Here is a 17,944-nt window from a genome sequence, read left to right on the forward strand (position 1 = left end):
AATGTGTATACTGTATACATGGAGGGGGGCACAGTGGCGCAGCAGGTTTGTCCTGTGCCTGTTCTCTGGTGGATGTGGCATTTGAGTCCCGCTTGGGGTGCCTCGTGACAGACAGGCGACCCATCCTGGATGTGTCCCCTCCTCCTCCAGCCTTGCAGCCTGTGCTGCCAGGTTAGGCTCCAGTTTGCCGTCATCCCACTTGGGACAAGCAGTTTCACAGAACCGCTCGTCCCATACAGGGTCGCGGGGAACCGGAGTCTACCCGGCAACACAGGGCGTAAGGCCGGAGGGGGAGGGGACACACCCAGGACGGGACACCAGTCCGTCGCAAGGCACCCCAAGCGGGACTCAAACCTCAGACCCACTGGAGAGCAGGACTGTGGTCCAACCCACTGCGCCACCGCACCCCTCGGTAAATACAATACATACATTATAACTGGTCATTGACCTATTATATCACATGAGAAAGACTGCTTCTCCTTAAACGCCCATTTTGCGGTAAAACTGAGGGACGCAAGGCGTTCACATACTTTCAAGCTCACGCTGTATATGTTCTGAAATTTAACATCTCACATCACTTTCCTCAACCCTGACAATGAAGATGAAGCGTGCAGTACTAAGCGCAGGAGGAGATTGTTGAGGTGCCACCACGGCGAGGAGCAACGCCTGCAAGACTGCATCCCTACGGCCCGCCTGGAAAGCCCATCAGAGTCCACAGCGTCACTGCAGCCCAAAGAGCGTGGCGAGCGTTCGTTTTCTCCGTCTCGCGAGAGCCCAAATTTGGCCCCCCCCGGGCTTCAGTCACACTGAATCGGACGCCCGCCGGGGCGAGACCCGGAGACCGGCGCCGGCCGCGAACGCGCGGGCAGCGAGACGGCGCCGAGCCCACGAACACCCGACAACCGCCAAGTTCTTATTAATATACTTCACGCATATAAACACTGGAACCCTGAAAACACACGGATCCAACACACAGAGAAAAGAGCACCGACCGGCATGACGCCGCATCACATCTGTGCCAGAAAGCAGGTGCACAGCTCAAAGAGCAGCAAATTGAGCTTTAAACCCTGCATCTATGTAGCAACTAGACAGGCTCATACAAGCCATTTATATAATATATATATATATATATATATATATATAGATACTGATATACACACACATCTATACACACACACTTTTTGGCACTGATGATCACATTGCAGTATAATTCATGATAATTATCCGACTGTATATATGCATTAAAAAATTGCTTTGCTGTTCTGTTAGTTGTTCCGGGTGAAACATCTGCTATGAATCTGAATAAATTCATATTTTCCTCTCCTCGTTCTTCAAGCGGCGCCTTTTGAACCGACAGCCGGAATGCACAGGCAGACAATGTCTGTAATGTGCGTCGCATCAGCGTCCATTCAGCAGAAGGATCCGGAAGGAGCAAACCCAGCGCCTAATCATAGGGATGTTTAAAAACGACAGCAGGCAGTTGTCACACGACTGCTAAATTTAGGCCGCAGTTTCAGCTTCGGCTGTATTTTAGTAACGTGATTCTTTAAATAAGAGGAACTAGTGGGGGTGCTGAGCCCCGTGTGCGTATGTGTGTGTGCGTATATCCTCTGTGTGTATCCTGTGCGCCCTGAAATCATACAAAAAAAGACCATGCGATGTCTGAAAGGCAACATCAGCCAAGCTGAAGGATCATGACGCCCAAGTCCTGCGCAATCGGGGTGGGTCGAGATGCTGGGGGGGGCGTGGCCTACTGGTATGGTTGACCGGGGAGTGGTAAGACTGGCGGGCTGGCAGTAAGCCCTCTGGTCCTTCGGTTACTCCCACTTCCGATCCCTTTCTAGCGACACACGCACGCACAAACACACGCGCACACACACACTGAAAGGAGGCGGGGCTTCACTCAGCCACGCCCACCACATTGAACGCATGCAAAGGTCGCAGAGGTTTACTGCCTGCACCGCCTTCAAACACATCTAGCCACTCAGACAAATACACGTTTAAATGGAACATGCACATTTGGATACATTAGAACCGCACATGTCTCGTCAACCTAAAATTCATACTCCATACTGCATTTTGAAACGATCAATAATTCCTTGCGGGGTGCAACTTTTTAAATGCGGACTGTACTGCAGTTGTTAAGGAATGCCCAAAAAACCCCCAGAAAACTACTGCGAAGCTGAAAGCGATTATAGGATTTCCAAAGCAATTACACTAAACACGAGAACAAAGCACTACACTTTATGGACTCATTCCACGTTTTTTTTCTTTTTTTTTTTTTAAAACTCAAAAGTTAATTTTGGAAAACAAGCGAGTAGCTCTCTCTTAATTCTGCAACACGGCAAACAGCAGCAGAGCACTGCGGTTGAGGGTGCGGAACGAAAGGCTGCCGGTTCAAGCTCCAGCCCGGGAAATGCTGTTGTACCCTTGAGCGGGGTACTTAACCTGACATGCTCTGGTAAAACATCCATTTGGACAAATGGGCTGAGGTTATAATCTGCTTTGCCCAAACAGCACAAGAGCAGAAATAATGACTGCAGACCAGAACGAGCAGCAGCAAACAATGTCGGTTATGTAAAAAACAAAAAAAAAAAAGAAAAGGAAAAAGCCGTCGCTGCAAGAGCACTAAATAACACCAAGCACACACTGCTGCCGTACACAGTAAATCTGCCCAATTAGCAGCACAGGGGAACATGTTGTTCGGTCGGACCATTAGAGCACCTGTGGAATCCCACATGGACACAATCCTGGTGTGTTCTGTCAAAGACCCCCTAACTACAGTAACTGAAGACCCCATATACCTGAAAAATGTTTACATAAGCAGGTGTTTCAGTCTCAATTTGCACGAAATACCCAGGATGCTTCGGTTTAATGTCGTACGTTTCTGACTGGGAGATTCCAGTTAGGGGACCAGCACTGCCAGGAGTGCCTGTTGGAGACATCTCCCCCAGCCCCAACAGAGCACCACCTTGGCATGCAATGCCACCCCCTTACATTTATTTATTTATTTAGCAGGCGCTTTTTTGCCAAAGCCACTTTCAATGAGGGAGGTGCAGTGGCGTCGCAGGTTTGGCCGGGGCCTTAACACCATGTTTTTGGACTGTGGGAGGAAACCCACGGGGAGAACGCGCAAACTCCACACAGACTGAGCGGGGGTCAAACCCATGTCCTCGTGCACCACCTAGGCGCTATGAGACCACAGCGCTACTCACTGTGCCATTCGGGACTTTACTTCTTTATCTCTGCGTCTCCTCCAAGCACGCACCAATGAAGGCAGCTGCTACCGGGCTGAGCATCACCGTGGTATTTAACTGAGCCTCCTTTTAAAGTGCAGACTGCATCTGGGAGGCGAATGGGACTGGGTCGTGATCGCATTCAGCCACAGCGCTTTATAGGAACATATGAACTTGCAGGCATTCCGATAAAGAAACGGCATCGCAGCCGACCCCGTGACCCTTAGAGCCACCCCGTGCACTCCAGCGGACGGACACCGGACACCCTGAACGACACCGGGCTATACTGTCAGCCGCTTTCGAACCACAGTCCCGGCTAATAGGCCGCGAGTGGATTTAAACAAATTTGAAAGGGATAATTGCCTGGCGTCGTTCCAGTCAATATAACGGATGGCCCTGGGGGCGAGAGTCAGCGCGAAGGGCCAACGCTCTCCAGCAACGGAGGGGGTGATAGATGACCTCCATTTAAACACCTGATAACATCCAGAGGGAAATCTTATCGCCGCGCTCCGTCTGAAAGGCAGCCGGGGGGCCGGATCTGTAATACCAGCCAGATATCATCTTCACTTCTCGAGATCAGGAAACATGGAACCGGATATAGGCGGCTTTTAATTTTCGATAAACCCGGCGATGCAAATGAAGGTACGGTAAGGACCACGCCGACTCAGCTGACCCAAAGTGCTGCCGGAAGAGCTACTGATCTGCAGCAAACCTGAGTGCCACTTTGAAATTAATTTGGTCAAAAGGCAAACACACGTTAAGAAGGATGAGGCAGTCAATTACCATTACTTTTATTCATCCCCTTTATTGCCAATAGACAGTTTTTCCCATTTTTGATTTAAGACTGTAGATCAGCATTATGTATAAGGATCCGGTGCTTCATATTAAAAATAGAGCTTTTGGAAAACTTCACATTTATTCATTCAGCTGACACTTTTCTCCAAAGCGATGGACAATGTTAAGGTTACAATTATTTACCCATTTATACAGCTGGGTAATTTTACTGGAGCAATTCAGGGTAAGTACCTTACTCAAGGCTACTACAGCCAGAGGTGAGGCTCAAACCTGGGACATTTGAGTCCAAAGACAGTTGTTCTAAGCACTATGCTACCAGCTGTCCATATTTTAAATCATTTGAATCCCAGAGGACAAACAGGATTTACATTTATTTAGCAGATGCTTTTCTCCAAAGTAACTTCCAATAAACTCTATGTAGTGTTACTAACTCACACACCTTATTCACCGTGGTGACTTACACTGCTAGATACACTACTTACACTGGGTCACTCATCCATACATCAGTGGAAAAACACACACACACAAAATGGGTGAGCCTCAACAGCATGTTTTTGAACCGTGGGAGGAAACCAGAGCACCCGGAAGACACAGGGAGAACATCCAAACTCCAGACGGACTGAGTGGGGATCGAATCCGTGTCCTCTCGCACCACCCAGGCACTGAGAGACAGCAGCACTACTCGCTGTGCCACCATGGCGCCCTTTTTGGACCATCGCAGTGGTCAGGGCTCCGAGTTCCTGAAGGTTTCTGCGTTTGTGTCCGTTACACCGCTGAGCGGAACGCCAGCTTGAGCGAAATATATAAATAGATAAACCTTTATCGTTCGTCACTTCCGACAGCGGCGCCTACGAAGCCAAATGAAGAAAGCGCCCTGAAGAACGCCATTCCCCTAAGCGCTGAACAAGTCTGTAAACGGGTGTGCGAGACAAAGGACGCCAGGATGAGATGAGGACCATTTGTAAAACACGGAGAGCAGCGCGGCTCTGCAGCGTTTCCGTCACGGAGCCAAATTGAAATGCAGAGCGGGTCGGGCTGCGATCGCCTATCTTGACAGGAATTCTGAAGGATGGGTTTCCAGCCCAGCTGCCCCTCTCCGTATTACCGACGCCACAGAACGAAGTCGAGGAAAAGCCCTTACCGCGGTAAACAGACAAGAAACAATGACAGCTGCGCTACACCTGCCCATTTATTCTGCCAGTTACTCTGTTTGGGCCGTAAAATACGTGTCACGAGTTTCATCTCTTCAAGAGGTCATTCCAACTCAAAGTAGGATGTTTAACCCTCTCTGGGTGAAATTAATACTAGTCCAGTGGTATCTAACTACAGAAAATCATCTATAAATACTCATACGGGTATTTATCCAATGAATTCCAGCTGATGGTAATTTGCAATGTCTGCCTGGAGAGGGTTAAATTAACATTTCGCATTAAGTCATCTGACACCTGAGACCAAGCACCTTAGAATGCTGGGTTGCAAGCAGCATTTATTTTATTATCATTATGATTATTATTATTCACATTCCATCCAGGGCATTACCCCCACAGCCTCACACCCAGTGATTCCAGGATAGGCTCTGGATCACCGCGACCCTGATCAGCACAAGCCTTTACTGAAAACGAATGGATGGATATTATTTATTCATTTAGCTGACGAAGCAACTTACGATTTGTTGTTTGTGCATTAAATTGAACAGAATTATTTGCCCATTAAGTGGAGGTGTGGTGGCGCAGTGGTTTGGACCGGGTCCTGCTCTCTAGTGGGTCTGGGGTTCGAGTCCCGCTTGGGGTGCCGTCCTGGGTGTGTCCCCTGCCCCTCCGGCCTTACGCCCTGCGTTGCCGGGTAGGCTCCCCGCGACCCCATATGGGACAAGCGGTTCAGAAAATATGTATGTGTGTATTTGCCCATTTACACAACAAGGTTGTTTTTGCTCTATCATTTCAGAGTAAGAACTTCAACAAAGGGAACTGCAGCAGGACAGGGATTCGAACCCGGCACCCTCAGAATCCAGTATGAGCACTCTATGCACCACACCGCCTGGTGCTCGGGACATCACATGTAATAGGGACACAAACATGGTAAATCCCATTAGGAAAAATAAACACTAATTCCAACACGAGCCGTACGGCCACACACGTGAAACTGCACACGCGGTCTGTCCCTCGAGAATTTTGCAGATCTGGCACCGCGTGCGCATCGTACATAGCAGTCCGCATAACAGCGGAACGCTGAGCCAACGCAAAACGAGACTTGTCAGCGCTGAGGGGGAACTCTCCAGCGCACCTCTGACGCCGCTCCAAAGGAATGTTCCGGAAACGTGCCGCGCACAATTCGACGGCACTTGCTGCGGCAGCGATTTTCCGGAAGACTGAAAACAAGCGTCGGTGTCACGCAGTGGATGTGTGAGGGGGAACTGCTGCATGTGACCGAAATAAAAACAGGGCCACATATAAGAGCAGCCATGTGCTGGAGGGTAAAACGGGGGTCGGGGCGCGAGGACGAAACGTACTGAGGCGCTCAACGGCCTCCCTGTTAAGCAGCTCACCTCCGACAAAAATAAGTCGGACGAATATCAATTAATATTCGATGTATAATATTCTGTACTAATGACACTATAGCAGGCTGTTTACTGACAACAAGCACCAACAACAACAATTACAAATTAATCGCCAGTGTGGCACCATGGCAGGCAAAGGCCTGGACTGGAACAAGGGTGAGAAATGAAGTGCAAATCAAAGTGCAACGACGACTAATTAATGCGTTGCAAAAACATGCACCAATAAAACTCGCGTTGAAAGAAAAGGTTCAGAATCTACGTGCGGCACGAGTCGTTCGAAGCACCTCCCGTAGTACCGGCCGTCTTTTTCCGGCACTTTCCGGGCCAGATCTTACGCCAACGCGAGGTCAAATATTCAGTTGAATAATAACGCACTCCAGAGATTATGCTGTCAAAACACTAGAGGCACGATGATGTGAAAAGTGGCATTTTCACAAAATGCCCACTTAGAGATTCTGATGACAAAGTGCTGTTCGCCATGGGGGGGCAACCCCCCCCACATGACATGGGCCCAAGGCCGGTAACTAAACGTTGTGCCAGAAGAAACAGGAACCTGAAAAAGAATAAGAGCCATAAAAGCCGATCAATATTTCTGAATATTTCAGAAGAGCAGAAGGAACAAAGTGCAGTGAAAGTGCCCCTTGGATCCAGAGGCGGGAGCAGGTGAAACATGAGACTTCGGGCCGAACGGCGGCTTGTGAAACACGCGACTTCAACGGCGTGCCAATTATTTTGCCATCATGATGCTGAAGCACAGGCTGGAATATTTTTTTGAGCAACAGTGAGAAGATCCTAAGCTTGTGACGCACATTGCAGGGTGGCGGCGGCTCGAACCCGGGGCCCCGCTGTAGGACTCATCCCAACTGATGGATGCACCGTGAGGGAGGCCAATAGTTCACAAGGGAAATTAAGCGGTATTTTGAAACGGAGCAATATTTAAAGGGGACTCCCAAATATGTGGGACGTTTAAACTATTTTTCTACTGATTATCAAAAGCAGCAGCGGGTGATGGTAACAAAGATTATGAACATATTTATATTGTATCACCTCCTTTAACTGACACTTTTCTCCAAAGTGACTTAAAATTATTTACCCGTTTATACAGCAGGGTAATTTTACAGGAGCAGTTTTGGGTAAATACCTTGCTCAACGGTACTACAGCTGGAGATGAAACTCGAACCTGGGATCTAGCGGTACAAGGGCACCAGTGCTACCACTACACTGCCAGCTACCTCAATGACACACAATACACTACTTCAAATGTGTGTGCAAAGAACCAAGAGGTCCACCGTCCAGAAAGCCGCCCGGAGTTTATACGAGTTTTCATTCTGACTATCATTTTTTTCTGCTGCAATAAAATTCATCACATTTATTTACTCATCAGCTACTTCTCTCCAAAGCAACTTCCAACGAACTCTACGTAGTGTAATCAGTCCACACACCTTATTCACCACAGTGACTTACACTGCTAGATGCGCTACTCACACTGGGTCACACTCATCACGTGGGCCACCTGTCTGCTGTGTATAGAAGGAATTTCAGCAGTAGAGCAGGACAACACAACAGCACCCAGTGATTCCAGCTAATAAACCAGCGGGGGTCCAAACAATTAAGAGAGAGAGCTGGTAGTGTAGTGCTTAAAACTACCGTCTTTAGATCCAAAGGCTGCAGGTTCGAGTCCCACCCTTGTTGCACCACCCTAGTGTGATGTACTTACTATAAACTGCTCCTGTAAAGCTACACAGCTGAATAATTACAAGTTCATTTGGAAAAACAATCAGCTAAACAAATTAATATAAACCCCTTGACTATCTGAGCTGAGAACGATAGATGAAACACTTGACCCGCTAATTAACAGCAATCCGAATCCATTCTGCAAGTTGAGAAAGAATGTCACTTTGCACATGCGGGGAAAGTGGAGCCAGGTGTAAAGGATGCTCCTTCCTTTCCACCAACACCTTCTTGCAGCTCCCTGTACCATCCAAGGACTAATTAGCCCAGAAATATGTGTGTGTGTTTGTCAGGAGCATGTTCCTCACATTGGAGATAATTTGCAAGAAGTTCAACTTGTGCTTGCCTATAGCTACTACATACACACACATAAAAGAAAAAATAAAGAACATGCCACAAATATAATATTCAACAGCAAGCAGCTCATCTGACTCACCAAGAAATATGGATGTTGGACTCATGACCACCGACCTGATCTCCGTGCCACGGAAGGTCCCTCTGATCCGTCCTGCAGCTCTGGGCATTACGAGGGACGTTGTCCTTCCACACACGTTCCTGTAGTGCTAATGGTTCCCCCTAGAGCGACTCACAGAGCCTGTTTTCTTTACCTCCAGAACTGCCCCTGGCTCTGCTGTTCACCGCAGTAAAACATGGTGCGCGTATGACTCAACTAATCAGAATTAGACTGTCGAAGGAATCGGGAGACTCGTGAACCACAAATACTTACCATAAATGTTCAAAAAACATCATTTATGTTTTTCAAAAGGGGACTGATTCCTATAGGGGCAGCAGGTGGCGTAGTGGTTAAAACCGCTGTGTCTGAAGCTGTAGGTTCAAATCTCACCTCCTGTTATAGTGCCTTTAATTAAGGTACTTACCCTGAAGTGATACAGTATAAATTACCCTGCTGCATAAAAGGGTAAAATTGCTTTGGAGAAAAGCGTCAGATGAATAAATTAATGTATGTTAAATAGTATCATAATAAGTGGGGGGGGACTCTGGTACGACAGTGGTGCAGGTCGAACGAACGGCACCCATTAAAGGAGAAGTTTACAGCAGAAAATTTTAAAAAATAAGGTAACAGAACACGGGGGCATGGTGGCACAGCGGGTTTGGCCGGGTCCTGCTCTCTGGCAGGTCTGAGGTTCGACTCCCGCTTGGGGTGCCTTGTCTTGTGATGGACTGGTGTCCCGTCCTAGGTGTGTCCCTTCCCCCTCCAGCCTTATGTCCTGTGCTTCTGGGTTAGACTCTGGTTTGTTGCAACCCTGCTTGGGACAAGTGGTTTCAGACTGTGTGCGTGTGTAAGGAAAAGAACACTCACTGCTGAAGGTGTCTATTTACAGGATGTTAAAGGAGACACAGGTGTGGTGTGTCAATAAAAGGCGTCTCAGGAACCTGCACACGCTCACAATAGGAAGAGGGGGCTGTGGCTACTGCACGAGTCAGCAGAATGACGGTGCTCATCAGCGATGCTTTACGGGAAGGCGGCGCCCCGGCTCTCGCTGGCAGCTCCTGCACTAAACTCACATCTGCTGGAATGTTTGGGAGCGGCTCCCTTTCGAATCTAAATTCCTCCTGTATACATTCATAATGCTCAGAAGTGTGTGCAGCATTGAACAGTTGCTGGAGGTCAGGGGTGGGGGTTGAAAGCCCATGTTGGGAACAATCCTGCTTTTAGCAATTTTTAGCAATAGGCAATTAACCAGCCCCCCTAAGGGGTCAGAGCACTGGAGGGAAACCCGACCGCAGCCAACGTCTAAGAGCAGGGGCTTCTGCCGGCCGGCCGTCGTGATCACAAAAAAAAAAAAATAAAATAAAATAAAACTTACTTTTCCAACATCTCAATCACAAATTGCTCAAGTAGTTTTCTAACACAAGCATTTTCAAGGGTGTCTCCTGGGATCTGAACCAACAACCTTTCAGCCAGAACTGCAGGACTTTGAATGTGTCTTTCCAGCACCATTTCTACAAACACAGCGCTATAAAGTTACAGCTTCCACTATCAGCAGAGCATTTGTTATCAATCAGCTATGACCATATTAAGTGATAAACACAGTACTTCACACACACACACACACACACACACACACACACACACACACACATTTTCAGAACCGCTTGTCCCATACGGGGTCACGGGGGAACCGGAGCCTACCCGGCAACACAGGGCGTAAGGCCGGAGGGGGAGGGGACACACCCAGGACGGGACGCCAGTCCATCGTAGGCACCCCAAGCGGGACTTGAACCCCAGACCCACCGGAGAGCAGGACTGTGGTCCAACCCACTGCGCCCCCCCACACAGTACTTCTCTTATATTTATTTATTTAGGAGACGCTTTTCTCCAAAGCGGCTTCCAATGAACTCTGTGTAGTGTTATGAGCCCACACACCTTATTCACCGCGGTGACTTACACTGCTAGATCCACTACTTACACTGGGTCACTCATCCATACATCAGTGGAACGAACACACACACACACACACCGCGGGGGAACTTGAACAGCATGTCTTTGGACTGTGGGAGGAAACCAGAGCACCCGGAGGACACCCATGCAGACACGGAAAGAACATGCAAACTCCACATAGACCAAGCAGGGAGTAAACCCATGTTCTCTCACACCACACAAGCGCTGTGAGACAACAGCACTACTTGCTGTGCCACCGCACTGCCTGTAGTGGTAAATGTAGTAAACCTGGTACACTGAGACGTGAGGATGCATCCAGCTTGTATCAGCAGCGCAGCAATGACCACAGTTACTAAGGAAACAGAAACATGTATAGAAAGGAGCGATAGACTCGTGTCCACAGCCAGTCCATGACGAACCGCCAAACTCCAATAATAGGCAGAGGTGTAAAAAGTGGTAAATGAAAGAAGTTTTAGTCTGACACCAGGGATAACTGAGGGAATAAGCAGGAAAGAAGTAGAGAAGCCTGAAAAACACAAAGGGAGTCATTTAAAAAGCTCCAAAGCGGCGCGAAGGGAAGGCAGCTCAGTCGCGGCTTCAAATCCCTTAAAACCGAGCAAAGCGGAAGGTGAAGGTACGAGGAGACGCCCCGCCCTCTGTGGAGAAGTACCCTAAAGCTGCACGCACCGCCGAGGTAAAGACCTTGCACGCTTGCCCACGTTTTTATGTCCGCTCCTCACTGGAACGGGGTTCAGTCACACTTTTGAAGTATCTTTAGCAAAAACACTGATTTATCTCCATCCATGTTCTTATCGAACCACAGGCCAGTTTCTGTCTCAGAACGTAGGCTGGTTACTCTTTCATCCTTGGCAGGGAGACGCGTTTTACTCTCCCTTCCGTCAATACCTGAAGACCCCCCCCCCCATGGATGTGTTTGCACTTCCTTACTGTTCTGTTTCCATCCCATCCCCCGTAACCCAGTGCTGCTCATGAACCCAATTAAAACAATAATATTGGTCCATTTTAGAAGGGCTGCCAGCAGGCAGACAAGATGACAAGATTGACAATGGTTGGACAAACACACACACACACACACACACACACACACACACACACACACACACACACACACACACACACAGCAAGTGTAAGATCGGCTCTATCCTGCTGCTTGTCAGGAATCTGTGACGGCCGAGACGCGCTGTGCCAGCTGTCTGTGCTCAGCACAATTAAAGAGCTGATGGGGCAAAATGTGGGCGGAACGCGGCGACGCCAACTGCCCTCTCGCTCGGCTCACACGGAGGTCAGGGGGTCCTTCACTCTTTGTTCTCGCTGTCCTAGAAGTGCCTGAGGTGGCAAGACCCCTCTTTTCAAGCTGCGTTGCTGCTGGAAAAATCATGAGTGGACGTTGTGTGACTCCACCCAACAACCTCCAGCATTATGCCCCAGTTTCAACTGGTAATACAGTGGTTCGAGCTCCTGATTTCAGACTCGAAGGCTGCAGGTTCAAATCCCACCTCCAGCTACAGTACCCTTGAGCAAGGTACTTACCTTGAATTGCTCTAGGGAAAAATTGCAAGGCTGTATAAATGGGAAAACAATTTTAAGTCGCGTTGGAGAAAATCGGTTCAATAAATAAATTTAATCCCAACAAACCATAATAAGGAACAAACAAGCAGCTTTAAGGCAACTCACCGTGGACATATAACTGTGACAACTTTGCAATTTTCTTTGCAAAATCCGTGCTTGGCTCTGAGACACAGGGCTCAAGCATTGTGTTTTATTCTGTTTCTCTGCTCTTCTCTCTGCCTTTGAAAAAGCATCATAACTGGCAACTGAGACAAACAACAGTGGCTGCAGAAACAGTGTAAAAATAGCCTGACGGCCGTTTGACGGATGTGTTTTCCACCTCCCCTTGCCTTAAATAGCGCCGCCAAAAAATAAAAATAAACCTTTGTGAAGTTCTTTGTCAGGGCCCTGAGTTTGCATGTGCCTTTAATGTCCTCTGCAGGACTGCCGCATCCCCCCCCCCCCAACACACACACTCCAACCTAGAGATGATCGAAAAAGTTTAACATCATTAACTACGCTTCTTCACCATGCTCTTATCACTGTAAAACTACATACGCCATAATTCATGTGGGATATGATGTGGAGATAACATGTAACGTTACACGGAGTTCGAGATAAAAGACCAAATGTGTTGAGGCCTCTTGCGGCCGTTATGAATGACTGTTCAAGAATGCAGACATATTCAGTGCGCAGCCGCAATATTCCCGTCCATTTCCCTTTGAACAAAAACAAAACCGTTCATAAGCGCAAACTATGCCGCCCAGTTGCACAAAATTGGAGCCGCACATACACACCATTAACAATTCCACAAACGCCCGAAAAGCAGAATGTATAGCAACAGGCCCCGTCGAGTTTAATTAGAATCGCAAGAGGGGATCGCGAAGCGGCTGGAAGGACGGCCTCCTCGTGTTGCAGCTCGGCAAAGTCTGCTGTGTAAAATACATAAAGCCCTGCAAGAACAAGCACAACAAGGGTGTCACCATAAAAATCACAAATTGCCCACTTCAGTCACATTAAACTGCATTGAAAAAATCCAGTTATTATTCTCCTTAACATATGCAGGTCATGTTAAATCTACAGCATCCTGAGAGCATTGATAGGACATGACCTCATCTTTAACTTCACCAGCCTTCGGCCCAAAAAAACGGTTTTGCTATATGAAACTTCTACATTCCCATGGTAAATAATATGGTGCACGTGTCCAAAATATACACCACGGTCGTATACGAGAGTACACTTCACTTGGGGCGGCTGAAAACCAGCTGGAACTTTATCTATGGCCATTAAACAAATGAAAAAATTCAACAAAATACTGTGATTTAATTATTTATATGTATGAATTAATCTATTAGGAAATATTGAGGAAGGACTGTGTTTGTGAAACTTATTGAAGAACTAGGCAAACTCAGATATGAATACAAACAGGCCACGCCCTCCCCAAACTGATCCGAAGGTAAAAAACACAGTACCCAGCCTGATGGCCTAACCACGCAACCACCTCTCTCTCTCTCTCTCTCTCTCTCTCTCGCTCTCTCTCTGAAAGCTTACACTACATTCCATAAATATCCCGGATTAATTCTTATCTGTGCAATAAATCCACTTAAAAGACTAACACACTGCAGCCAGGAAGCGACAAGAACCCATCAACCGCGGGACAGGAGACGCGCTGCGCGCTACTGGATCACACGCACGGGGCAGCAATTTGATACCGTTTCTCCGCGTTTACGAACAGGAGCTCCCGCTCTTACGAGAAGTGCCCTCGATGGCGCTTTCTCTTTACACCAGGAATCAGACACGGAGATAACAGACGAACGGGAGCTCAAAGAAAGCTGGCGCACATCCAGTAAACAAGAAACAACACAGTAAATAAGGACAGATGCCCGGGACTCAATAAATGTGCAATGAATGAATGAACACGAAGCGCGCGCAGGTGACAGCGGGACAGCACTGACTCTGAGTCTGACAGACTGAGCCTGCTGCTCTACAAATACTGTAGTAATACTGTACCCACACCGCATTTACAGAAGCCCTAATGTGAACGGCGGCCGTGTGAAAGTCCCTCCCAACCAAGTGCACTTGTCTTGTCCGTCTTTTGTGCGGCGAACGCGCTCCTTTCCAGGGCACGCGCCTCTCATTAAGAGCCTCATTAACACTTTAACATAATGAATGTGAGTGAGCGCGCGGCGGTGCTCCGTGCGCGGCTGGGGCTGCTACATGCTCTGCGTGGCGACACATAATAATAATAATAATAATAATAATGGCATTTGTATTCCCTTCAGCAACACAAGCGAGCGCTTTACTGCTAAATCCCCACGTGACTGAACCCGCCGGAGCGTCGCGCGCCACTCGGACGCGCGCGGGCGCATTCCTGTCAAATATCCCCGACGAATTCGCGTTAACGGAAGAAGGCGCCCGCAATCGGTGTAATCCGGCAAAACCCACAGGCGCCGACAGTAAGACTCGTTCAGATATTACTCTTCATACAGAAGTATATCAAGGAATGCAGCTGCCACCTTGACGGGTACATGTACTACATGTGCAGGTAAATAAAATAAACATTTTTATTGAGTGGATGACAAGATGCGTGTCACGCTCCTCACGTCACGGCGCGCAGGTAAAACGCAGTGAATCACGTCCCCCCAAAAAAAGTGGACTCCCACACCCGCGCGCCCCTCCCGAAATACTTTTGGCAGAAGGACGCCTCAAATTCTCATCTCGGTCTCCTTGTCGTCTAGCTGCACACCGAACAGCGCTCGTGCCCCGAACGCACGGAAATAGCGGGAAGCCTGCTGTTGTTGTTATTTACGGGCACGGTTCCCGAAGGGTGTAAACAGCTGTCAACGGAGGAGCGGCGCGCGCGCGGACTGTTCTCCTCCGCAAACGTCCTCCCCCACTCCCACCAAGAGCCAGCGCCGCGCTCTGACAGATGAGCGAGGGGAGCATCGCTCCAAACCCCGTTCTCGGTCTGTGCTGCAGTACAGACACGTGTGTGACATCGATCATGCGCACGCGGCACGTTTCCTATGAATTCCGCCGCTCAGTGCCGGTGGAGCGGCACTCGGTCCCGCGCGCCTCGCCGTAACTATTATCAGTTGGTCCAGAATAATTAATGAAGCAATTTAATTTCTGTGACATCTGGGCGCCTTATCGCCGGGGTGGGACTGGGAAAGCCTTCGAGTCCAAAAGCGCCCCCCAACCCCTACCAACCCCTTATGGATCCCAAACTTGGGGTTCTCACCCCTGGACGCCTAACGCGAGCCTCCTGCCGTGGGACGCGAGGTCCACGCCGGCCACCCAGGTTCTCCACCGTCCTCGATGCCCCCCATCCCAGGTCGTCAACTTCCCGCAGCTGATCAGCGGGCATCCAGGTGCAGGCGCGCTCCCGACTCACCTGTCCTGCAGGAGCGCGTTCTCCTCGATTGAGCCGAGCGCGGGCTGCAGGCGGCAGGTGACCAGGTGCCGCTGGTGCTGCTCCTTGAGGCGCGCGTTCTCCACGCGCAGCTCGGCCACCTGCGCCTCCAGCTCGCCCACGCGGCTCTTCTGCTTCTCCAGGAGCTCCTGCTGGGTCTCGATGATCTTGTTGAGCTCCTTCAGGTACTCCGCCGCCCTGCTCGGGTTCTCGCCGGGATTCTCCATGTCGCCGAACCTCCGGAGCGCGTCCATGGGGATGACGACGGCGGTGGCGGCGGCTCGAGGACCTGCTCTAGGAGCGCGCGCCGCTGGTGGAGCCCAGCTGGACGCATCTCCTCTCCGCCATTGTGTGCGCGCGCGCGCGCGCGCGTGTGTGTGTGTCACAGTGTGTGTTTGTCTGGCTGGAGAAGTTGTTCTCTGGCTTGTCCGCCGCAGCTCTTCCGTCCACAGCCTCTGCACCACGGTAACTAACCCTGGTAAACCCCTCCGGAGGAGGAGAAGGATGTGCAGATGCGCCCGGAGCCCTTTTTTTCTGGGAGGTCCGCTCAGCTGCGCCTCCTACTACCCTCTTGTTTGTTTGTTTTTTTTTTTTTTTTTGTATTTTTTCGTTGTTTGTTTTTGTTGCACGCCTCAGAAGCGGCCTTTCACATGTTACTGGATGTAACACTTCCTCCGCGCGCCCGCCCAGCTTCTCAACTTCTCCCAGAGGCGCGCGCGCGCGCGCCCGCCCGCCTGCCACCGCCGCGCGCTGCCGATCCCACACTGTCGCCGCCGCCCCTCGCTGCTGCGAGTCAACAGGTTCCCGGTGCCTGAAATGTGCCTCTGTAAGACCCCCTGCAGGAGGAGAAGGGAGCGGGAACGCGCGCGGACTCGCGCCTCCTCTTTCGGTCCGCTTTCTGTGGATAAATAAATAAATACCACACACACACACACACACACACACACACACACACACACACAGACACAGTAGGAAACAGTGCTGTGAACACGTGGTTCACTTAAAAATGCAGAAATGCTTTTCCCCCACAGTGTGATGTTGTCCCATCTGCTCTCGGCTTTATTTACTGTGTAAATACTGTGTGTTTAAAGTGCCCCCAGGTAAACATGTCTGATGACGTATTTATTGTAAAGCTCCTTTGTTTCCATTCTGCCAGAATTATCCTGTTGTTTCCCCGGTGCAGGAAGTGCACTGTGTCTGAGGAATGGCCGGTAATCCCAGAGCACCATCCATGGACAACACAGACCACCAGGTGGCGTATTAGTCAAGATCCCAGTTGTGAAAAGGCCTTACTGTGCAATTCTTTCCTAGAGGAAGAGACTAACTCTTAGTTCTTCATTAACTGTGCTGAAATCCAGCTGTAAAACTAGTACAATGGTGTGAGACAGAGGTTCTTAATCTTCTCCTGGCCACAGACTCCTTTAAGAAGGTGGTGGTGGCTGAGGAACCTCCTCGAAAGATGTCAAAAAATAAATTCATAGAAAACATTGCACTGAAACATCATTACTGTCAAATATGGTTATGTGATAGACAGCAAAAGTGTACACACACACTTTCCAAACCGCTTGTCCCATACAGGGTTGCAGGGAACCGGAGCCTAACCCAGGGCATAAAGCCAGAGGGAGAGGGGACACACCCAAGACGGGACACCAGTCCATCGCAAGGCACCCCAAGTGAGATTCAAACCCTAGCCCCAGCGGAGAGAAGGACCCGGTCCAACCCACTGCGCCACTGCACCACCACACGCACATCCCCCCCAGATCCCAGGATGTGAACCCCTTCTTAACAATTTGGACAAAAGCCTCCAACAATATGATAATAAAAAGTCTTCTTGATTAATGTTCCACAAAATATTTTGTGTCATTTTTATTTATTTATTTATTTATTTTATCATACACTACAGTTGCAGAAAGGAGTGCTTGGAAGTGTTTTACTTTCCTTCTCCTTCTGTGGTAAAGCAACGTTTCACCGTTTCGAAGCACCATGTTTCCATTATACATAATGAATTATACATTATATATAGTTTTCATAACCATATTGTCATGCTTGTGCAATGCACAGATGATGAAGTTCCCACAGAGACTGAGTGTGGCTGAGCTTCTCCACACACATGGTCATTATGACCTCATCAAAGCTTCTGCTGCAATCAGCTGGTAATCTAGTGGTTAGCAATAGACCCCAAAGCTGCAGGTTTGATTCCCCAGTTCAAGTGCAATACCTTTGACCCCCATTTTCAGATA

At 49.1% G+C, this 17,944-nt stretch overlaps 1 protein-coding gene across 2 annotated transcripts in view; it reads right to left on the minus strand.

Moving 5' to 3' along the window:
• Nucleotides 1–16,565, minus strand: part of iqsec1b (IQ motif and Sec7 domain ArfGEF 1b) — a 186,140-nt gene extending 169,575 nt beyond the window's left edge. The window contains exon 1 of one of the 2 annotated variants that reach the window (XM_029247787.1): nt 15,687–16,565. In XM_029247787.1, the coding sequence (XP_029103620.1) occupies nt 15,687–15,958 (272 nt within the window). In that variant the 5' untranslated portion in view covers nt 15,959–16,565. The remainder of the gene's footprint in view (nt 1–15,686) is intronic. The other variant, XM_029247789.1, reaches the window with a different exon arrangement.
• Between the last annotated feature and the right edge of the window lie 1,379 nt (nt 16,566–17,944).

This window comes from Scleropages formosus, chromosome 22 (genome assembly GCF_900964775.1).
Source record: "Scleropages formosus chromosome 22, fSclFor1.1, whole genome shotgun sequence".
NCBI classification, from domain to species: Eukaryota; Metazoa; Chordata; class Actinopteri; order Osteoglossiformes; family Osteoglossidae; genus Scleropages; species Scleropages formosus.